Source organism: Abramis brama (genome assembly GCF_963993115.1).
Source record: "Abramis brama genome assembly, chromosome: 1".
In the NCBI taxonomy this organism is placed as follows: domain Eukaryota; kingdom Metazoa; phylum Chordata; class Actinopteri; order Cypriniformes; family Leuciscidae; genus Abramis; species Abramis brama.
Genome location: NC_139963.1, coordinates 7,487,276 through 7,511,433, shown reverse-complemented (window position 1 = coordinate 7,511,433; position 24,158 = coordinate 7,487,276). Strand labels below are relative to the sequence as shown.

At 36.4% G+C, this 24,158-nt stretch overlaps 3 protein-coding genes across 3 annotated transcripts; 2 read left to right on the top strand and 1 right to left on the bottom strand.

The window, feature by feature from the left end:
- Positions 1 to 360: 360 nt before the first annotated feature.
- ush1ga (Usher syndrome 1Ga (autosomal recessive)) lies at positions 361 to 8,288 on the top strand (the record flags this gene model as incomplete). The annotated part of the gene is made up of 3 exons (XM_084135198.1): positions 361 to 524; positions 5,531 to 5,981; positions 6,532 to 8,288. 3 exons carry the CDS (start codon positions 361 to 363, stop codon positions 7,339 to 7,341), a joined length of 1,425 nt encoding a protein of 474 aa, XP_083991324.1. The 3' UTR covers positions 7,342 to 8,288.
- Positions 8,289 to 16,606: 8,318 nt separating this feature from the next.
- Positions 16,607 to 18,037, bottom strand: amn (amnion associated transmembrane protein; the record flags this gene model as incomplete). The annotated part of the gene is made up of 1 exon (XM_084138199.1): positions 16,607 to 18,037. One exon carries the CDS (start codon positions 18,035 to 18,037, stop codon positions 16,607 to 16,609), a length of 1,431 nt encoding a protein of 476 aa, XP_083994325.1.
- Positions 18,038 to 20,000: 1,963 nt separating this feature from the next.
- Positions 20,001 to 23,891, top strand: LOC311090424 (Golgi apparatus membrane protein TVP23 homolog B). The gene is made up of 7 exons (XM_084125678.1): positions 20,001 to 20,089; positions 20,372 to 20,442; positions 20,569 to 20,713; positions 21,790 to 21,879; positions 22,728 to 22,853; positions 22,965 to 23,093; positions 23,165 to 23,891. Exons 1-7 carry the CDS (start codon positions 20,078 to 20,080, stop codon positions 23,189 to 23,191), a joined length of 600 nt encoding a protein of 199 aa, XP_083981804.1. The 5' UTR covers positions 20,001 to 20,077; the 3' UTR covers positions 23,192 to 23,891.
- The last annotated feature ends 267 nt before the right edge of the window (positions 23,892 to 24,158 follow it).

Here is a 24,158-nt window from a genome sequence, read left to right as displayed (position 1 = left end):
TTTGGAGGAGCAACACAATAAAGAGTTTGCAGATATTAAGCAGATTGTCGACTAATACTCTTATAGTGACTGAGAGTTGACATGAAGTTACTTGAATGTTCAAAAGGGACCATCAAAATAAAGTGTTACCGAAAGTCTTTCTTTAATCAGATAATATATTATTTAAATCCGAAATGGGAAAAAGATTGCTTTTTTGCAAGGACTGAGCCGAAGCCACACCCTCACGAGAGGCGCGCGCGTCCTACGTGTCCTTGGAAACTCCTTGCGCCTCTCGCGCGCAACACGGACGGGTTCAGACCTGAAGCACCGCGCGCGCGTGGAGGAGTGAAAGAGTGATGGAGGCTGAGGTTCGAGATCACCATGAATGACAAATACCACAAGGCAGCTCGAGATGGGTACCTCGACCTGCTGAAGGAAGCGACGCGTAAGGACCTGAACGCGCCGGACGAGGATGGCATGACGCCCACGCTATGGGCCGCGTACCACGGCAACCTCGACGCGCTGCGGATGATCGTCGCGAGAGGGTAAGACTGCGCGTCATGGCCCGCGTTTACACTCACATTCATGAACTGGGTTAGTCCGTAACTTTAGCTGAAGTCTTTAACCCGCATGTTTGCGTGTGTGAGAGGTGTCACGCAGGAACCGGCATTACTGGCCACAGTCATAATATCATCAGCACCTAATGCAGGTGTCACGGCTGATTCTTCACCACGCTTGATGATTTTATTGGGTTAATTGGGTGTGCAGTTCTCAATGTCCAATCTACTTCCTTAAATCTGTACTCGTGATGTTTATGGTGGTTTTATGTCATATTTCAGTTTGCAGAGGCCATTACTGAGGTCGGATTAACAGGACACCATAAATGGTTAGGTTTATTCACAGTGCAACACTTTACAATAAGGTTCATTAGTTAACATTAATTAGCATGAACTAATAATGAACTGCACGTATACAGCATTTATTAATGTTAATTTCAACATTTACTAATACTTTATTAAAATCTTGTTAACATTAGTTACTGCACTGTGAACTAACGTGAACAAACAATGAACAGCTGTATTTTTTTTATTATTAACTAACGTTAAAAAAGATTGATAAATACTATGGTTAGTTCATGTTAGTTAATACATGAACTAATGTTAACTAATGAACCTTATTGTACAATGTTACCAGTTACCCCAAAACGTACTTCTGGAAACATATAAACTAACTGGTTTTATTCAAGTCAAAAACATTTTGTAAAACTGAATCTCAACACTTACTACATTTGATTACATCCACAAAAGCCATTTTTAAGAGTCAGATACTGTAGAATAAAAATCAACCGCACTTTATAATACTATCAAGCATGAAAACCAAATATTTATAGACACAAATATAGGCTATTATTGTTCTGGTATTTGTTGTTATTTCATGTTTTAGAGCTCCTGTTGTTCTAATTATCTGTTTTTGTACTGTTATTTTTTCAGTTTTTTTCTTCTTCATGTTTTTAAGGGCCTGTAGTTTTAGAGATGTATTTTGGTACTGGTATTTTTTTGCCGTTTTTTCCATGCTTTTGAGTTCCTGTAGTTCTAGGGATCTGCTTTGGTACTGGTATTTTTGCTGTGTTTTTCATGGTGTATCTTTAGCCATTTTTATAAATGTTTTTGACTTCCTGTAGTTCTGGGGATCTGCTTTTGTAATGGTATTTTCTGCCAGGTTTTTTATGCTTTTGAGTTCCTGTTATTCTAGTGATCTGTTTTTTTTATTATTATTATAGTATTTTCTCCTGTTTTTTATTTATTTATTTTTTTTCATGTTTTTGAGTTCCTGTAGTTCTAGTGATCGGTTTTTGTACTGGTATTTTTTTTTTCATGTTTTTGAGTTCCTGTAGTTCGACTGGGAGAGCTTGCTGTTAGCAATACCAAGGTTATAGGTTCGATTCCCTGTTAATGTATGGGCTGATTAAACATTTATACCTTGATTGCGCCTTAAGACGGATATACAGCCCTTGATACTTCTTTGTGGCCCTTATTTGTTTGCAGTGTCATTTGAGTTGTTTTATCACTAAGGATCCATTAACAATTCTACATGATTTGATCGAAGGCCACTCTGTTTAATGCCGATAGAAGGCAGATAAAAGCGAAACACACAAAAGCTTTCATTAGAGCTGACCTGGTTTCCCAGTGGCCCTTTATAAAAGCTCTTAATTGTCAGAAGTTCTCCCAGTCCTGAATGGATAATCGGATTCTTTGACCATTGAAAGCCACTGTGATCTCCACATGAAGCAAAGCAAACATCGCTTTTCTGTATTAGAGCCAACTTATGCCCATCTACACATAGGGATTCAGTAATTAATCCTTTCATTTGAGTGTTTCTTTATTAAGTCAATGCACCGCATGGATCCCCGAAGCATGAATTCCCACGATAATGCCAAGAAAAAAGGTTTTCAAGAGGTTGTTAGTGCATCACGGTACATGAGAACAGAGTTTGTGACTCATAAAGATTCATGCTATTAGAAGTTGCCAAGAAAAGGGACCATAAAATGATTGTAAAAATAGTAATGCCAGTAAAAATGGACATTTATTGGTGGTGGGGATCATATAGCAGTCATTTGTTAAGTGATGTTAGGAGATAGCATATGATATTATATAAGAGTCCTATTCCAGTATGCTATAATGTTCTGACAGTCATACATCTTATTATCTGACAGTATTGGTGGGATAAAAATGACAGTTCATAACTCACACAAGACATCTGCAGTACATGTCTGATTGTTTTGGATGAGGATCTATAAGGGTCTCTTGTTTTATAGGGCAATACCTGTATGTGATAAAATAAGTGATGGAAGTATTGGCATGCAAAAAATCAAGGTCAAGCAGGTTAGCGGGTCATAATCCGAATTCTGGCTTGACCCAGTACAGCACACGGCTCCCTTTGCTAACTGTGAAAACCTTGCAGCTTTTCTCATCCATAATGCATCACTGCAAGGCTTCACCTGTCACCCATTAAATATGAATTAGGCTCAGCCAGCACTAGTTATAGAAAATAGAGAGATACAGCTTAACTGTACTGTGAAAATTAGGGCTGGACAAATCATAGTATTATATTATATTATCATGCTTTTTAATTTCCCTATATTGCATTGATACTTTTAAAAAATATATATTAAAAATGTATTTGTGTGCATCATTCATATATATTTCAACAGCTCAGTTAAAGAAGAAGAAATAGATCAAGTCAAACTCTAAAACCTGCATTTTGCAGTCTAAGTCGCCTAGGAGGGGTTTTACTGCCCGAAAGTAAAGCAAAGCAAAGTTTCAATCTGAGTTTAATTTCAAGCAATCCAATTATCATATCGTAATGCATCCCATTGTGTTGAGTCATAATGCAAAGTGCATCATATAGCAAGTACTTATAACATACATACTGAGCTCTAATGGAAATGTGTGATCATATCTAACAGAGAACTTGATGCAAATTATCATTTTATACAGTTGTACTCTGTATGTGTTTGTAGATGTTTCAACAAAACACTTCAATGAACCAGATTTGATTAATTGTGAGCTTAAAATGCACACTTTTCTGGAAGGAATAGTGAAAAGTATGTTGTTTCTAGCGGTCAAATGATGGCATGCTGTGACATTAATTCAGAAATCAGCTTCTTTGTAGATCAGGCCTGTGGTTATGCAGGAATTTAGTGTGACATCACCTGAGCAACTATCGTTCCCCCTAGTAAGGAGACACCTAGTTAGTTACTCTTATTCAGGCAGGAGATCGTATTACAGATCCAGTGCTCTTGGTCGGCATTAACAGAGAAGTCTCCGGATTACTGGCTTATATAAGAAAACATACTAAGATTTGCTTTATGAGATTGTTTTGCGTTATATAACACACCTGTTTGCTCTTTTATGACATTTGATGATTTTAGATATATCAATTGTGCTGAGCGGGTTGTTTCGGTTTCATAGACCTATGCATTATTCACTGGCCTTCATGGATGACAGGCCAGTGCTGAAAACATGATCAAAAAATCATGGGATTGCCAGTGTGGTCTCAGCTATTCTTGGGGGTATAAAACAAGTGATAATGACAGACGTATCCAGTTTCACCTAACACATGAAAGTGTGAATTATGTTGCCATGCTATGTATTAAATATAACTAGGGTTTAAAATTAACAGCCGCAAAATGCAAGTAAAAATCAACTGTGGCGGGTAACGCTGTCACATCACGAGCCAATTTGGCGTGTTACTTATTATGTTTACTCACTTTGCTGGGGAAGTTTGTGTAGCCAAATCTGCCAGATTTAGCGCAAATACTTGTGAGTCCTCATGATATATTAAATATTATATTGCGCAGAATCTGCTCATATCTGGCTTACTTGAACACACACGTCACTACGCAACAGATAACGGATGTTATGCAATGCAATGTTCATTTGCATTGAAGCAATAGCGAAGATTAAAGAGCATTTGGCGAACAGAAAAGACATTGTTATTTTCCAACATCCTACATTCGTCTGATGTTTTTTGTACTGTTGATCCGTCCACTTAAAACACATTTATGGTGAAAAGGATGAGGATGAAAGAGGAAGAGAGGAGATGCTGGATGACAGGATTTTGTTTGAATAAGAATTTATGAAATCCAAATTTATAATATATTTTATATATACAGTCAAACCAAAAATGTATTCAGACACCTTAAAAATTTAAGGTGCGCTATAGTTTATAAAATGGTAATAAAATATCAGATTGACAGATCAGTTGATATTTCACTGGTTTTGTCCGTCCTTCTGTTAGACTGTCTCACGGATGAATTATGTTGAATATCTGTCAGCTGTTAAATTTAACTACACAATTAGATAATACCAGTTTAGATCAACCAGTTACCAAGCAATGCTTCATTTTGTTCAGTCTGTGTGTAAAAAGAGCATTAGCAATTAAAGAAAAAACACTTCAGCAAAACATGATCAGGTCAAAGTTATGAATCATTTTTAGTCCCAAATTTGTATAAATGTTACTGGTAGTCACTGTGTGAAGAGTTTTTGGGTATAATATGTCACAGTTTACTTTATTTTGCTCTCCTCACTTACATAAATGAACTATAGTTTCCTGTACTTACTAGTCAAAAAATATAAAAAAATTATCTGAATAATTTTTGGTATATATATACTTTTTTTTTTTTTTTTTTTGGCTAGTAGAAGTTCTGAATGGCCGGTAACTTAAAAATTAAGTAGCCAAATTGGCCGGTGAGTGAAAAAGTTAATTTCAAACCCTGTATATAACTTATATCATAGGGTCAGGGGTGCCCAATCCTGTTCCTGGAGATCTCACTACCTGAAGACTTCAGATCCAACCCTGATCCAGCACACCTGTCTGTAATTATCAAGTGCTCCTGGAGATCTTAATTATCTGGTTCAGTTGTGTTTGATCAGGGTTGGAGCTGAACTTGGCAGGAAGGTAGATCTCCAGTAACAGGATTACTAGTTTCATAAAGGTCACCGTTAAATGCCACACCTGATATGGATCTCTATCCCGGCTCTACTTTCAGGGGGAACCCAGACAAGTGTGACATATGGGGGAACACGCCACTCCACCTGGCCGCCTCCAACGGCCATCTCAACTGCCTGTCCTTCCTGGTGTCGTTTGGTGCCAATGTTTGGTGCCTGGACAACGATTACCACACGCCTTTGGACATGGCCGCCACCAAGAACCACATGGATAGTGTGCGCTATCTGGACTCCATCGCTGCCAAGCAGACGGCGCTCAACCCCAAGCTCGTGAGCAAACTGAAGGACCGGGCTTTCCGTGACGCCGAGCGGCGCATCAAGGAGTGTGTTAAAATGCAGCAGAAACACCGGCGGCGTATGGAGCGTAAGTTTCAGAGAGAGACAACCGAAGCTTCGGTTTCGGACGCCATGAGCTTCTCCAGCTACGCCAGCAGCACCTTGAGTCGCAAGTTACACCACTTCAGCACTGCCACTAATGTGCCATACTCCCAGGTCAGAAACTCTCAGATTGCTCTTTGATGGTTATTGATGTTAGTTACAAGCCACAGTCACTGAGGCAGATTTTTACCCTTTTGCCAACTTTATCACTCTAGGCTATCGATTTTCAATACTTAAAGAGTCCCCCTGTGGTGAAAGGTTTTTAATGTTGTTTATACGTCCATGTGGTGTTTTTAATGTGTTTTAAGACAAACCATGTGTAAATTCATCAGTCAGTATCATTGCTGAGCATTTTCTCCTTAAAACTGCAGTGAACCAAAGACAGTCTCAAAATCACGGTTTGAGTGAGTGGAGGCGAGGCTCATTTGCATATTCATAGAACCGCGTTTACTAGATGAGGCAAGGGTTACAATCAAGCTATTTTAAGACATGTAGTTTTTTTTACGGGAAAAAAAAAAGTTTAAATATGTCATTTTGGTGATCAAAGTTAAGTTTTAAGGGATAAGATTATTGACTACAGGGGGACTTTAAATATTTGATGTTAGTTACAAGCCACAGTCACTGAAGCAGATTTTTAACCCTTTCGCCAACTTTGTCACTCTAGGCTACTCTCCACGCCACAGCCAGGGGCAAAACTAAAATCCAGAGGAAGCTTGAGAAGAAGAAGCAGCAAGGTGACGGGACATTCAAGATTTACGAAGATGGCCGGAAGAGTGTCCGCTCTTTGTCCGGCCTACAACTAGGCAACGACGTCATGTTTCTGAAGCAGGGCACGTACGTCAACCCTAAGGACCGGTCTCGTCGCAACATACGTGACATGTTCCCCAACGACAACGACGATGCCGTCTCGCGTGCCATCAGTGAACCCGACCTGCATGGTCAAGATGTGGACTACTCAGAGATCAGCACCGACTCGGGCCACGACTCGCTCTTTAACCGTCCCGGTTTGGGCACAATGGTTTTCCGGCGAAACTACGTGAGCGGTGGACTTTTTGGCATTGGTAGAAGAGATGAAGGCAGCCTTGCAGGCAGCGATCGGGTCGATAATGTGCGCCTGCGCAGTCGAATGCATCGCGCACCCAGTTTAGATGACGATAGCATTGGTAGCGCCCATAGCCTTCAAGAGAGGAACGTGCAAGAGCTGCCTTGGGACGAGGTTGAGCTGGGACTGGATGACGATGACGAGCCGGAAACAAGCCCACTGGAAGTGTTCCTGGCCACTCAAAACATGAACGAGTTCATTCCCGTCTTCAAAAGAGAAAAGATCGACCTGGATGCCCTGCTGCTGTGCTCCGATGCCGACCTCAAGAGCATTCACATCCCGTTGGGACCCCGAAAGAAGATCATAGACGCATGCCAGCGCCGACTGGAGGCCATTGAGGAGCCAGGTTGCATAGAAGACACTGAGTTGTGAAGTTCTTCCATTATAGTCTTGTTTTTACCTCAATGAATGTTTAAAGTTGAAGAATTGGTAAGAGTTTACAGAACCATTGTACACTTTTTTTTTTTTTTTTTTGAAGATGGGAAACGTTACTTTGTCAACATTTGGCCAATGAAACAATGCAGCAGAGATGCTAAAGAGACAGAAGCCTAAACTAAGGGTACGTTTACACGACAACGATACGCTTAAAACGGAAAAAGTTTTCTGTGTACAGACGACACTTTTGTCAAAACACGATCCCCATCCACACGGATCTGCGAAGTCGGCTAAAAACGCTGTATTCTGCTCCCAGGCCAGTAGATGGCGATGAAACACTATAGACTGAACACGTAATGCGCATGCGCATGACGTCATCGTCTTCAGAGATTCGCGTTTTTGGTGTTTACATGGAGACCATTTACAAAAACTTGCACTTTGAAACCCGTTTTCAAAAGTTTGCGTTTTCAGACGCCGTTGTCGCGAAAACGAATGGCCAAAACGCATAAAAAGTTTGTTTTACGTTTTTAGTTGATAACGGTGTCGTGTAAACCCTAAGAGTGTCCAATCCTGCTCCTGGACAATCACCTTCCTGCAGAGTTTAGCGCCAGTGTAACCGGTCTTACACGACCCAATTCAAGCGGGATTCGAACCGGCATCTCTGGCATGGGAGGCACGCGCGCTAACAAGGACACTAAAGAACAGCCGCTAGTGGGCCTTTTGAGACCTGGGGCCGGTTTCACAAAGCTATTTTAGACCAGCCTATAGTGTTAGACAAGTCTAAAATTTGCTCATAGACTAGTCTAATGCAAGTTAGACTGTTTCACAAATATAAAGACTGACTTAATTTAGACCAAAAAAATTAGACACCTCAGGCTAACTTAGGTCTAAGACTCTGTTACCTTGGCAACCAGCAGTAACAATCAGTTACATTACAAACAGCCAAAAGAAAAGGGAAAATGGGTAACACTTTAGAATACTGTTCCTTCATTAATGAATAATTACACAGGAACAAACGAGTAACGTATTATTAACATTCTAGTAACTACTATTAACTAACAAGAAACTCTGATTAACAAATTAGCAAGTAATAGTGCTCAGATCAATGTAGTAGTTCATTATTAGCTAATCAATAACTACTATTTTTTCATACCTCCCAGATAACTACTATCTACAGGTTCATAATTAACATGAATAATGCATAATTTATGGTAACCCACTAGTAATGACTCAAGTATTACTACATCATTCTAAAGGAACTACTAATTATTTGGATCAGTATCTAAAGTGAAAAACATGATAACTACCTAATATTGACTGAAGTCATTGTACGCTTTTGAGATTTTTGTAAGATTTTGAATATCAATTCCTTCCAATGGATTTGGTAACACTTGAGTCATTACTAGTGTGTTCCCATGATCTTCACTTTAGAATACTGATCCAAATAATTAGTAGTTCCTTTAGAAAGATGTAGTAACACTTGATTCATTACTATTCAAACCCTTACAAAAGCCTTACAAGCTTACAATGACTTCAGTCAATATTAGGTTGTTATCATGTTTTTCACTTTAGAATACTGATCCAAATAATTAGTAGTTCCTTCAAAATGATGTAGTAATACTTGATCCATTACTAATGGGCTACCATTACCTTATATTAAACATTGTGCATTATAAATATTTATTAACCTGTATATAGTAGTTCTTATAGTCTTCAGTGAGGTATGAAAAATAGTAGTTATTGATTAGCTAATAGTGAACTACCACTTTTGTAAGGCTTTTGTAAGGTTTTGGATAGTAATGAATCAAGTGTTACTACATCTTTCTAAAGGAACTACTAATTATTTGGATCAGTATTCTAAAGTGAAGATCATGGGAACACACTAGTAATGACTAAGGTGTTCCCAAATCCATTGATATTCAAAATCTTACAAAAATCTCAAAAGCGTACAATGACTTCAGTCAATATTAGGTAGTTATCATGTATTTCACTTTAGAATACTGATCCAAATAATTAGTAGTTCCTTTAAAATTATGTAGTAATACTTGAGTCATTACTAGTGGGTTACCATTACCTTTTATTATAAATTATGCATTATTCATGGTAATTATGAACCTGTAGATAGTAGTTCTCTGGGAGGTATGAAAAAAATAGTAGTTATTGATTAGCTAATAATGAACTACTACATCCGACTGAGCGCGATTACTTACTAATTCATTAATCAGAGTTTCTTGTTAGTTAATAGTAGTTACTAGAGTGTTACTAATGCATTACTCATTTGTTCCTGTGTAGTTATTCATTAATGAAGGAACAGTATTCTAAAGTGTTACCGGAAAATGGCTCATAATTTAAACATTTCTTCTTGTTACTACATTCTCTGCTAAATTTCCCAAGTAAAATGTCCTTGTAACTGTTATACTCCTCCAACAAACACATAATTTCCACTGGAGTAAACTGCACTGAGCGGCTGAATGTGCTTACTCGATCCACCATGTTTTTTGTTTTGAAAAGTGTGTTATTTTACCCAGAATGCATTGCAGTGTAGTCCTACTTAAGATAGTCAGAGTCTTAAGTGCTTTGTGCAACGGTCTGATTTAGAGGTCTATCTGAAGTCTGACTATCTATATCTAAGCCACAGTCAAAGTCTATCTTTGTGAAACTGGCCCCAGGTGGTATAGTGAAGTTTACATGCACAGCTCTTACTAGCTTGCTTCTGTCACACCAAAAGTCAAGTCACCTTCATTTATATAGCGCTTTTAACCATTTAGATTGTTTCAAAGCAGCTTTACAGTGATAATAGGATATTAAAGTAACAGAGATTGGTTTTGGCTTTACAGCAGCTCTAGAATAAAGTTATTGTCCAGCTAAAGTTAGTTTTTGGTTGATTCACTTCCGTTGCAAAGATCATTAGTTATTAACTTAACTGGATACACCTGAAAACACCTGCTCGGAAGTTTCTAGTGATCCCAACTGATTTTAACTAGTTCAGGTATGTTTAATTAGGGAAATGGAGCAGGATTGAACACCCTTGGCCTAAATCAACTCAAAATCAGGCAGAACTAAAAAACAACCGGTGGTATGAAGAAAGAGTCTCTTGTAATAATGCAATAAAACTTTTAAAGTAAAGGTTTATAGTGGGCCGATGTTGAAGTAGCTGAAAGACTATATTACCTCTAACTGACACAAACAGCGCAATATGCATAAAAATGGTAATTAACTTCAAATGTAATGGTTATCACGTGTCATGTGGCAAATGTAGAGAGCGAAAATGAGGTCACATCTCATTACACGCACTCTTAATCTTATAATATCTCTGCCCCCATGGGGCATATTTCTCAGTGCCTGCACATTTCTATGCAAAATGTCATTTAAGACATAACTTTGTGTATATAATTTGACAAATGTTTCATAGTTGTTTGTTAGACCGGCGAAGATCAGTACATGGTGGTAATTGTAGCTTTGCTAGTCTTTTTATTTACACACAGGGAGATTTGAATACATGGATTAATACAATCTTGATGTCATTGTTGCTGTTGTGGGGACTGTATGTAGGATACAAGCATTTGTCTGCACCCTCACATTATGTTACACATAATGTTTACATGTATCTGGCCATAACACGTTTTGAAACACGAGTAATTGGATGAGTTGTGTGTGATGCATGGTTGAGTTGGCTTACACAGAGAGCCCTTTGTTGATCCTTCAGCTTTAACTTGCAGAACTCATTACCACGAGTCGTTTCGCTTATCACAACCGCAGTTTCTTTTGTTGAACTGTGAACTTTTTTTTTTTTTTTTATATTGTCAGTAAACAGGTTCATGCACAGGTCTGCAGTACAGCAGGTTATTTAAAGTCCGTCTGTGATTGAATTATTACATGATGTCTTCCTTTAATATTTATAACAGCCATGTTTTATAACACATGTCAACTTTATTTATGATGACATTTGCTGGTATTAAACAAATTCATACACTTGCGATATTTTTTTTGTGTGAAGTGTGGTTTTGTTTGTCTGATCATTTGTTGAATAATGTGTTAACGTTTAAAAATGGAAAATAGTCATTTTGTTAAGTGTTAATGAACTTTATCTATTGTTTCATAGGCTACTACAGTATCCCGAACGAAAAGGCTGTAAATGTCATGACTGTAAAAAGTAACAAATTTGTTATGAGCAATAACCACAATGATCTCTACAGGATATATAATTATGCCAAATTTACAGTATATAATATAGAGCTGCCAACCCTCACGCATTCACCGTGAGACTGACGCGATTGACGCTTCTCACACGCTCTCACGTGATCCATTTTCTCACGCGAAAAATCGCGAAGCAAAGAGGACACGGCGACCGACTAGACTTGACAGAGCAGGTTATTATGATATAAAAAAATCTCAGCTCTCAGATTCTGTCAATTTTATTGCGAAATTCAAACAATAAATACCGTTTTGGCGCTTGTAAATGTTACGTGACAGATCGCTAGCGACAAGTGAACCTATCATCTAGCTAATAGTTTAAAGATACAGTACAACTTACCGAAATGTATTTCTCATACATAATATCGACCAATCAGTCAAACAAAGGGGTCAATAAAACAGCTGGAGAACAATTATGTCACATAACATTTACCTCAGGAAAGCCATTTCATGACCATAATAGATTGGCTAGAAAAAAAGAGCTAGCCTATAGAGAGTATTTTGCTAAATGTGTGTAGCCTACTATATTATTATTATTATTTTTTTTACTTATATCATTAAATAAAGTTGTTATTATAATAAAAAACGCATTATATTTAATTATTACTGCCTTAATACTGCCAGCTGATAGGGCTCTCTGTATGTTTACAGCATTAGGGGAGTTGTTTTTTTCTTGAGAAAAATTAAAGCCTAATTTGTGTACCTAATATTTATCCAAATGAGTCAATATTAAATCAAATCACAATAACTGAATTGAATTGAAATAATAAAAAAGCGTAGCTTACCAGAAATTTTACCATGTAAACATTGTAACATGTTGTCACTAAACCTAATACAATTCAGTTTAGTTACTAACATGTTAGTGACAATCACAATACACTTATTGTGATGCAATTATTATTATTTTTACATCCCCCCAACCCCACCTAAACAGTTCTTTGACCAGATTCAGATCACCAGTTCATTAGAAGAGAGCTTCATTAACTGAACTGAGCATGTCAGATTAAAAACAATAGCCTACATAAAAATGTGCAGCTGTGGTTCTCCGGATCTGGGCCGACACTACGTTTCTATCTAGGTATCTTTATTTTTAAGAGTGAATAATAGTATTTGTCATAAGCAGAGTCAGTCTTGCATTAAAAGTTGTCACCTCAGAATCGGAGGTTCAACCTGATATTAATGACTGGTTTGTACTGACTCGCTTCTTATGAAGAGAGCTGCCTTTGATATGGGAAAGGTAAATGTTGTGGCAACAAACTTCACAGGGAATTATTGAATATAAACACTGGCAATTGCACATGTCATTATTTATTTATTTATTCATTCATTTATTTATTCGTTCATTCAAATGCAGGTTGGAGTTAAACTCACAGAATTTAAACCTGATTTAAAAAAGTAATATAACACAATATTATAGGGAAAATATCAGATAACTATGCTTTTATTTTATTTTTTTAATCACGAGAAATACCATTTTGTGGGATGAAAGTTCAGAAAATTTAGCATGTGTGAATTTTCCTTTTACCACAAGCACTAAGTGAAACATAAATATACTAAAATGAAAATAATATTGCATTTATTACATTTAAAATACAATATTAAATTTGAAATACATTTATGTTATGCTAAGTACACTACAAATACATTTATATTATATATTTATGTACTTGCAATTGTACTTTTGGTACACTAAATTGTTATACTTAAAGTCTGCTAAATTGGAACAACTAATTTTGTGCTTGATGCACTTTAGTTATTCAGAAATAGTGCTGAAGTTCAACTAAAAATAAACTTAAGTGTATTTGATAATACACTAAAGTGGAACTATTGCAAGTTACATTAGGTGCACATTATATTAATAAAGGTGCATTGTGCAATAAAGAAGTACTCTAAATAAAGTTGAATTATATTTATATTCTCTCAAGCGACATATCAGTAAATATGTTAATGGATATACTTAGTATGAAATAAATGTATATTAAGTACATTTTGATATAGGTTTTTTTTCACTAGGGTACATTTTCATTTAGTTACTGATTCAATTCTGCAGATTTAAACATAAAAAGCCTTATTTATTTATCTTTAAGAAATTTTCCTATTCAGGTTATTTTTGTTATTTGTGCTAAGGTGTGTTTAGGTACACTTTAAATATCTATCTTATGATCTATAAAGATCATACTATCTTTTCTAATAGTGATGTTAAACATTTTAAGGGTTGATATTAAGAAATGTGCATTGTGCAATATAAAGAAGTACTTCAAATAAAGTTTAACTATAATATTTATATTCAGTAAGTCTCAAGCGATATTAATGGATTTGCAGTATACTTAGTGTGAAATAAATGTAGGCTATATTAAATACATTTTGGTATAGTTTTTTTTTACTAGGGTACATTTTCATTTAGTAACTGATTCAACTTTGCAGATTTAAACATTAGTGATTTTAGAAACATTCTGGTTATTTTGTCAACACATGCACAATCAGATACGCTGAAACCACGCCATTCATGCATTAAAATCAGTTTCATCATAAACAGGATTGACGAAATGAACTTCCAACTGGGTTAGGGTCACTGAGTTCACCATCTCTGTGCCGTTCAGCCCCGGTACTTCTGGCATCATCGTCAGCTTGTCGAACATTGGGTTGTATATAACATTGGCGGTATAATCAGAAATAGAGGGGTTGGTGATGCTATCAAATAATCATTTTGGTAAGTATTAATGATCCCCTGCCTCCCGAACGAAAAGGCTGTAAATGTTATTATGACTGTAAAAATGAACACATTTATTAAGAGCAATATGTTTAATGTTATGAGCAATAACCTCCATGATCCCAACAGGATGATAATTATGCTAAATATACAGTATAAAATATATATATATAGACATCACCAATAAGAACTAAACTCCTAATAATCTTTTATTATATTATAATAATTTCTTTCTTTCTGGTTCTTTAGAAAACCATCTTTGTACTGGTGATTCCTGGGGACCCACAGCACTGAACATTTTGTATCTGTATGTCTTACTTATTTAACAATTTGACCAGATTCATATCATCAGCTCGTTAGAAGAGAGCCTTATGAACTGAACTGAGCATGTCAGATTAAAAACAATACATAAAAATGTGCTGCTGTGCATGGTTCTCCAGGATTAAAACAACTGAAGGACTAGATGCCAACACTACGGAAGCGTATTGCATTCACTTGAGGAAAAATAATCTACTCTGTTTTTATGAATTAACGAGTTAATTATCTCAGAATTACGAGATAATTTTTCATGAATAAAAAGTTGTTGCTCTGAATTAATGACTTAATTATCTCAGAATTACGAGATCATTTTTCATAAATAAAAAGTTTTTGCTCTGTTTTTCTGAATTAATGACTTAATTATGTCATAATTATGAGATAGTTAAGTCAATAATTCAGAAAAACAGAGCAAAAACTTTATTCATGAAAAATGATCTCGTAATTCTGAGATAATTAACTCGTTAATTCAGAAAAACAGAGCAAAAACTTTTTATTCATGAAAAATTATCTCGTAATTCTGAGATAATTAACTCGTTAATTCAGAAAAACAGAGCAAAAACTTTTTATTCATGAAAAATCATCTCGTAATTCTGAGATAATTAACTCGGTAATTCATAAAAACAGAGCAAAAACTTTTTATTCATGAAAAATTATCTCGTAATTCTGAGATAATTAACTCGTTAATTCAGAAAAACAGAGCAAAAACTTTTTATTCATGAAAAATTATCTCGTAATTCTGAGATAATTAACTCGTTAATTCAGAAAAACAGAGCAAAAACTTTTTATTCATGAAAAATTATCTCGTAATTCTGAGATAATTAACTCGTTAATTCAGAAAAACAGAGCAAAAACTTTTTATTCATGAAAAATTATCTCGTAATTCTGAGATAATTAACTCGGTAATTCATAAAAACAGAGCAAAAACTTTTTATTCATGAAAAATGATCTCGTAATTCTGAGATAATTAACTCGTTAATTCAGAAAAACAGAGCAAAAACTTTTTATTCATGAAAAATGATCTCGTAATTCTGAGATAATTAACTCGTTAATTCAGAAAAACAGAGCAAAAACTTTTTATTCATGAAAAATTATCTCGTAATTCTGAGATAATTAACTCGTTAATTCATAAAAACAGAGCAAAAACTTTTTATTCATGAAAAATTATCTCGTAATTCTGAGATAATTAACTCGTTAATTCAGAAAAACAGAGCAAAAACTTTTTATTCATGAAAAATTATCTCGTAATTCTGAGATAATTAACTCGGTAATTCATAAAAACAGAGTCGATTATTTTTCCTCAAGTGAATGCAATACACTTCCGTACAACACAGACCTAAAGAGCCTGCAATGTAATAATAGTGAATAATATATTTCGTCATAAGCAGAGTCAGTCTTGCTATCTATCAAACATGAGTTGTCACCTCTAAGTCAGAGATTTAACCTGATATTAATGACTTGTTTGTACTGGCTCGCTTCTGCTGAGGAGAGTTCTCTTTGATATTAGGAAAGGTAAATGTTGAGGCAACAAACTTCACATGGAATTATTTTATAAACACTGGCAATTGCATTCATCCATTCAAATGCAGGTTTGAGTTAAACTCCCAGATTTAAAAGAGTAATATAACACAATATTATAGCCAAAAATATAAGATAACCATGCTTTTATTTAATTCTCTTAATCACGAGAAATACCATTTTGTGGGATGAAAGTTCAGAAAATTTAGCATGTGTGAATTTTCCTTTTAAGCAAACCTAGTGAAAAATAAACATACTAAAATGTATTTGAAATACATTTATGTTATGCTAAGTACACTACAAATACATTTACATATTTTTGTACTTTTAAATACCTTGCAATTGTACTTAGTGTGAAATAAATGTATATTAAATACATTTTGGTATAGTTTTTTTTACTAGGGTACATTTTCATTTAGTAACTGATTCAACTTTGCAGATTTAAACATTAGTGATTTTAGAAATCATCACATTCTGGTTATTTTGTCAACACATGCACAATCAGACATGCTGAAACCACGCCATTCATGCATTAAAATCAGTTTCATCATAAACAGGATTGACGAAATGAACTCCCGACTGGGTTAGGGTCACTGAGTTCACCATCTCTGTCCCGTACAGCCCCGGCACTTCTGGCATCATCGTGGGCTTGTCGAACATTGGGTTGTCGTAGCCCCGGTCCAACGGCCCACCAAGCTCCCCGACGTCGCCATTGTTCCTCCATTTACTGAAAGAGGGGATGCTAGGCATTTTGGGCATCGAAACAAAGCCACGCCGATAGAGGATAACAACGCCTGCGAGTAAACCCAGTGCGATCAGGCATCCCAGAACGGCTCCGACCACCACTCCCGCACTGTTTCCCGCCATCTCACTGCTACTCGCTCCCGATGACGCCTGGAAATCCGCACTGGTGACGCCGATGTTCAATCCGTGGTCGTGCACATCCTTCACTATCTCACGAGCGAGGCTCTCAGCCAGATTCCCGGCATCTTGACCAGTTTCCCGATCCAGAAGCAGCACCTGTATCTCCTGGGTGGATCCGAAAGGAATCAACGATAGCAGCCTTTGCTCCTTTGATACTTTCGACAGGGCCATCTGTATCGTTTTGTATTTAGGCAGGCTGAGAAAGAGATGCAGGAGCCGATTACGATACGACTCAAAGTTGAAGTTCGAAGAGAAGCGGATGTCCACGACGGCGCCGCAAACATCGCAACAATGTCCGACTGGATGCAGGGGTTTCTTGCACTCCAATGGTTCGCATTTCACGTTCACGCAGATCTCGTCGCGATGCTTAGAGTTGTCGCAGATGCATCCCGTTATATCGTCACAACTTGATCCGCCAACCCTAACGGGTGAGGATCCGTGGAACTGGAGCCGGCCGAAATCTGATGATAAGTACTGGGAAAACTCAGAGCTGCTGGTGAACTTCTTCCCAAGAACAGACACGCTTTTCACCGGCACATCATGATCGCATGAGACGTCCACACGGAAAGAGGAGGCCTCTCGAAACACGACGTCATCAAACTGGCACGGGACACTCTCCTCGTGGACGGAAAACTGATATGTTCCTCTGTGCAGGTCGTCGATAGAAGTCGCGGCTAACCACAGTGACGGGTCGAACCATTTCAGAGACTCAGGGTCTTTAAACTGTGCCGTGACTCCAGATCCACATCCGGGATCTCCTCCTTCTCTCACGGAAAACCCAGAACCAGACGCCAGGATCAGCTGTCCATCCACCGGCAAACTCATCCCAGTGAGAGTGTGAGACGTTCCCACGTACACCGACACTTTCCTCTGAGCTAGAAACACCACTTGGTCATTCCCGCAGGGAACAGAGCCTTTATCCCAGTTGGTTGCGTTCTCAAAATTGGTGTCGGGGATCCATTGCTTGTAGAGAGCATTGGCAAATGGATTTAAAATGCAAAGGAAAAGCAGGACGTTGTGTCGAAGAGCCATCGTGAGAGGAATGAGAAACACACAGAACGACCTTTGCTCTGACGCTGACCGTCACATGAGAGTCCAAGCTATAACTTGGTGAAAAATTCACAAGAGCTGTTTTGTCAGTAAAACATCTACTACGATGACGACAAAGGCACACATTGGGATGACTGTGGAATATTTAATTGGCCAACTGTTGGACCTCTATTGCGTACTTCTAGCAGAAAAACATGACGTAGGGAAGGAGAGAAAATGCTTTCTTACCTTACCTCCCTCTCTCTCTCTCTCTCTCTCTCTCTCTCTCTCTCTCTCTCTCATTTCTTCTTAAATGATGCCATGTTGCCAGATTACAATGCCATGCTACTTCAGTACTATAAGACGCTGTGAGCCATTTCCACCATTTTGCTAATTTCGCCAGATTAGCCACTGAATTAGACTAGTAAATCCCATCACTACAACCACCAAAGACACGACAGCCAATTCCATGCCAGAAAACCCAAACATGCAAAATGATTGACAGGCAAATTGTGTTTCTGATTGGCTGAAAAGGGCAGAGATGAAGTGTTTCTTCAAGCCATTTAATAAAACAAAAACATACAGCACCTTTCAGGATAAGCATTTACTATGATTAGTTCTCCAAGTTACCCTAGTACTACCTGGGACATGTAAATCAAAAAACATTTTCTCTCCCTCTCTTATATTGCTTATTACTCAGCACTAAAAAGCTTCTCTGTTACACAGATGTAGGTGGTATAATCAGAAATTCAGGGATGGGTGATACGATCAAAATGTTGTAACCCTGTCATTCATCACTTAACCGTGTCACTACACCAAATTGTTATCAAATTTAACTAAACCTCAGGTTACAGAATTCTCGTAATTACAACATAATCAATTAATAGCTACCTTAATTTAATTTACCGACTAATAATGAATTATAAAACTAAGTAGGCTATATTCAACCTTGCCTGCATACATACAGTACACTCACTTTAAGCTAAATATCTAGGCTGAAAATCTTGCCTGGTGTGATTGTTTATCGTTGCAAAATGTAAACTATACTATCTATATAAAATGTATATTTCCTACTCTATGTAAAGTTGTACATAATTTATATCCAACTTACAGTACACTCATATGAATGCATACAGTTTACACTCATGAAAAACAATAGGCCTAATTTAGCAAATCTCAACTTCTTGATTTTTTGTAGCAAAATGTAACAATATTATATTATATTATACTATATTATATAAGTATGTCTAACTTTATCGGCATACAGTACTTGCTTAGGGCGAAAAATATGCTGGCCTAGCATATCTCAACTGCTTGATTGCTTGTATCTTAGCAAAATGTAAACTATGTTATCACCCAGCTCTAGAGAAATGTATAAATCATTAAAATATTAAAATAATATGAACTTCAACATCATGGTTTTCTGTAAAGCTGCTTTGAAACAATGTGAAAAGCACAATACAAATGAAGTGGACTTGACTAAAATAGAGGGAATGTTGACTTTAAACCACGTACCAAGATTTAAGCAAAACTCTTTTCATCTTGGACTTTGTTGACCTTTTACTTTAGTTTCAGAACAGCTTATCAGCTTTATTGTATATGTATTAGTTAAAATACAAAACCTTATGTTTGGGCAGGACCGGTGCTGAAACTGCATGAATGAAGACGGCGTTGTCACGTGATGTATGGTGTTTTTCTAACCGCCGCTATTCAGATAATCGGCCAATCACAATCGTTTATGAATGCTGGAGAATAATGTTTAAAAATTATTATTATTTTTTTATTATTTCTACAGTAGATTTAATTTTTTTTTAATTATATGTAACAATCTTTTTATGTTTTAAAAGTTTAAAACGTCGTGAGATTTGCCCTGTGACCATAGACTGTGACTCAATTTGAGGATCATTATTTGAGCCACCAAGCGCCCCCTAAAGGAAGTAAAGCTCAAATGAAATATCAGGAACTTTTGCTTCTCATCGAGTGTGTGTGTGGACGCGTGTGTTTACATACACGTAAGCAGGAAATAAGACTACCTTCGCCAACATGATCAGACAGGTGAGTTGTCACTTATATTCCCTTTAAAGAAATATTTTATTAAAGAGCTCTCAATGCTTAAATATTATCGTATGCATACTTTTGGATGTGCTGTCAAGTTTAAGTGCAGATTTCTGCATGACTTTTGGATGAAGGATAACTAAATAACCGTTGCACTAATATATACAAAAAACTTATTCAGAGACACTTTATAATATATATCTTTTAGCACTATATATTTTATTCAGAGACACTTTAAAAGATGTAGTGGTAAAAACTGAACTGGGATCGTTTGTTTTGAAGGACTCTCTGGGTGAAGTGCCATTATTTCACGAGGATGAAACTGCATTTAGGGAGAAGAAATCAAATATCAAGTGAGTTTTTAGGTTTGGGAAAACAAATGGACTTGAGAAACTGACATCAAGTGACATTTAAAACTGTGATTATCTAGATCTCATAGAGCAGTTTTCCCATAAAGAAGCATATGTTGTTGTTGTCAGACATCCTCTGGCCTGTTTCTTTCATCTCTTCTTCCGCACGAGTGCAGTCCTGGTCTACCTCTTTTGTGAGTTTCTCAGCCGAAGTTTTATTGCCAACATGGTCACCATCATTTTACTTCTGTCATGTGACTTCTGGACAGTAAAGGTGAGCATATGGAATCAACACGAAATCTTACGTTTACTTTCTTAACCCTTCCGACATTTATTTTTTATTTCTATGAAATTAAAGTACTATTTTTGTTCGATAATGTTTTTTATTTAATATTTTGTATTTTTAGGTGATTTTTATAGTACTCAATTATATTTACGCTGTATTTATAATCCATTTATTCACTTTTTGAGCATTAACCTGAAAATTAAACTTCCAATTTAAACTGTTGTAAATCTAGAATATCTTTAGAGCAACAGACTTAAGTTCGATGTCTTTTCGAAGACGACACTCGGCAGATAAGGGAAAGTTTAAAAAGTGAACTTTAAAAAAAAGTTACAGAATATTACATTTGTTGTTATGAAAAATGTGAAAATTTTTATATGAAATATATATTTTCAAAAACATGTTTTACTCTAAAACTGTGAGAAAATCAAAGCCATAAATCTAAACAAGTTGTTCAAAATTATAGCTTGATATCTGATATATTTTAGCTTGATATATTTTTTGATATAAAAGCGGGAAAAAAAAGAGCTTTCGGTCAGATTTTGTTTGGCTGCAGTACCAAAAGTTTCCACTAGATGAAATTAATTTCCAACGTGCTCGTTTTTGACCGCGACGAGTACAATGTGACTATTTTTTTCAGGATTATTTAACCTGTTCGAATCATGTCCATGATTTTTTGTGTGTGTGTGTGTGTTCACATAGCAAGTGCCAAAACCTTTACCAAGTTTCGTACCATTCCGATGAAGAAAATTATTAAAAATGATCGAAACGCACCATGTTCCTGGTCTTATTATGCATGTTGTTTCAAATTTTAAAAGTGCTAGTCTTCGTTAATCTTTCATTAAAATGACTTGCTCTGTCTTTGAATCAATTTTCCATTTTTGCTGACATCATCATGTCGGAATGGGCGGAGACAATTAGCCTGTCAAAATAAAAGTCCCAAGTTGAAAAGTTGAAATGCACCAGTTTATAGAAGAAAAACGGGTTGTGATGAGACTTCAAGAATGTATAATAAACCTGTTCTTCTCTATATGTGTGTGTGTGTGTGTGTGTTGTTTTTATTTGAGAACGTGACGGGACGGCTGTTGGTGGGCTTGAGATGGTGGAATCAGGTTGATGAAGACGGTCGCAGTCAGTGGATGTTTGAATCCAGATCAGTGAGTCTCGCCACCCACAACTTTACAATACTACAGGAAATTAAGCATTTTTGCAACTCTGGATGGGCAATCATATAATAAAAATCAAGTTTATGATCGTCACTAACAATCCTGAGGTAATGTACAACTTTAATATATAGCTATAGCTATCGCCGCGCGATCAAAGTTTAATGGTCATGTTTTGTCACTGTTAGTGAATGCACAACACCTTTAGTTGTGTAATTATTTTATAGAGAGGAATTTTCACTTTTACGTCACAGTGTTCAAATATTAAAAGAACAATCAATTCATAGGAAAACTAAATTCTGAACTTTGTTTGTTCTATGAAGCACTAAAGGAAACTTGTTAAGGACTGTCAAGCACGAAACAGAGTAAAACAACACCATTAAAGTCTTCTTGAGTCACATGAGAGCTTTGTGTGAAGAACAGTTTAAATACATATTTACTGTGAACAATAAAACATTATTCTCCAATCTGCACATTCGAACATGCTGATCATGCATACATTTATGGAGTTATTTTGTCATTTTTTTTTGGAGCTTGTCATTGTGAACCATCATTTTATGCAGAAAAAAAAAAGCTGTGCAAAGATTCTTTAAAAAAACAATAATTTGGTAACACTTTATTTCGATGGTCCACTTTAGACATTCTACTGACTATAAGTAACTTCACAACTACATGTCAACTTATTCGACTTACCAAAACAGTCTATTATCTACTAATGCTCTAATGAGAGTTAGTTGACATGTGGTTGCAAAGTTACTTCTAGTTTGAAACGTATAAGGGAGAATGAATACTGAGAGAATTTAACTATTCCTTTAATTCCTGTTTGATGTATTTTCTCACAGGAAACCAGTAAAAAGGTGGTCTCAAACTCAGATTCCCGCATTTTCTGGTTCGGTCTGATCGTGTGTCCGGTGTTCTGGGGTTTCTTTGTGTTCAGCTCGCTTTTGTCCTTCAACATAAAGTGGTTGGTGAGTTTTTTTTTAATTCTTTTTTAATAAATACATCAGTTTTTACTGTGAAAAACCTCTGAGAGCTGTAACCTTCCTGACGCGCGTGTGTGTGTGTGTGTGTGTGAGCAGGCGGTTGTGGTAATGGGAGTCGTGTTGCAGTGGGCTAACCTTTACGGATACGTTCGATGTAAAGTCGGCGGTGGAACTAAACTGAGGAACATGGCAACGAACTACTTCGGCTTTAAGCTCTTCAAAAAGGTAAAGAGAAATACTATCCCATACATAACGCATTCATAAATACTTCTTAACCGTGCTTTATTCTCTTACAGGTATTAAACCAACCGGAAGGACCCTGACGTGATGTGGCTGACCCAATGTTATTGACTAGCGAGAATTCTGTCTGGTTGTTTCTCTAATCATTGTCATTTCTTATGATAAATTATTATTTCTTCATGTTTCCAGTGAAAATATTTTCTTTTTTGCTTAAATGGTCAAACTGGGTTGTGTTAGCCTAACAGTATGTGACTGTTTGTTGGATAATAGTTGTATATATTAAAATTAAATATATAATTTCAGATAATGCTGGAGAATAATAATTCTCGTCATGAAGTCTTCTTCAGTTTGTGGTGTTTCTTCAGTTGGTCTCCAGGTGTCTCTCTTGTATGAAAAATGCTGTATTTTTTTTCTATAATCAATATTTGAGGAAATGTATATTAAGATCTCAAGTACTAAAAGTGAGAATAAAACTGTGTTTAAAATGATACCGTCCACAGAATAGGCACGTAGTAAAACACCTTAACATTCACAATCATTTTCATTATGAATAATCATAAATATGTTTATTTACATTACAAATCATTTTAATAACTTTGGATGATTAGTCACTGCTAGGATAGAAGTCTAAATTGTTTGTTACCTGCTGAATTTTGCTCTCATAAGGTTGTGACTGATCAATTTTTGAAAAGCTTTTAGGTCATGTGACTGTTTTCTGAGTTGTTATAAGCCTCACAGTAGTTTGCCTGATTTAATTGTGTCTATAAACTGAGTTATGACATCTGTGCGCAGTAAAATATGACGACTCGAATGACAAATTTTGTTCGATAGCTGCAATATAACAATCAGAAGTGGGTCAGATCGTACACATGGTTTTATGAATTCAGAGAATATATGAACAAACAGCCATTATGTGCAGCCACTTACAAGAGGTTTTATAGTAACTAATAGTACGGATCAATCGAAAGTCTAAGGCTTTTTAAGATGGGAAGTTTAATTTGAGAAATCAGTCCACTGTCCTGGTCTTGTGAACCTAGTGAAACTGGCTTT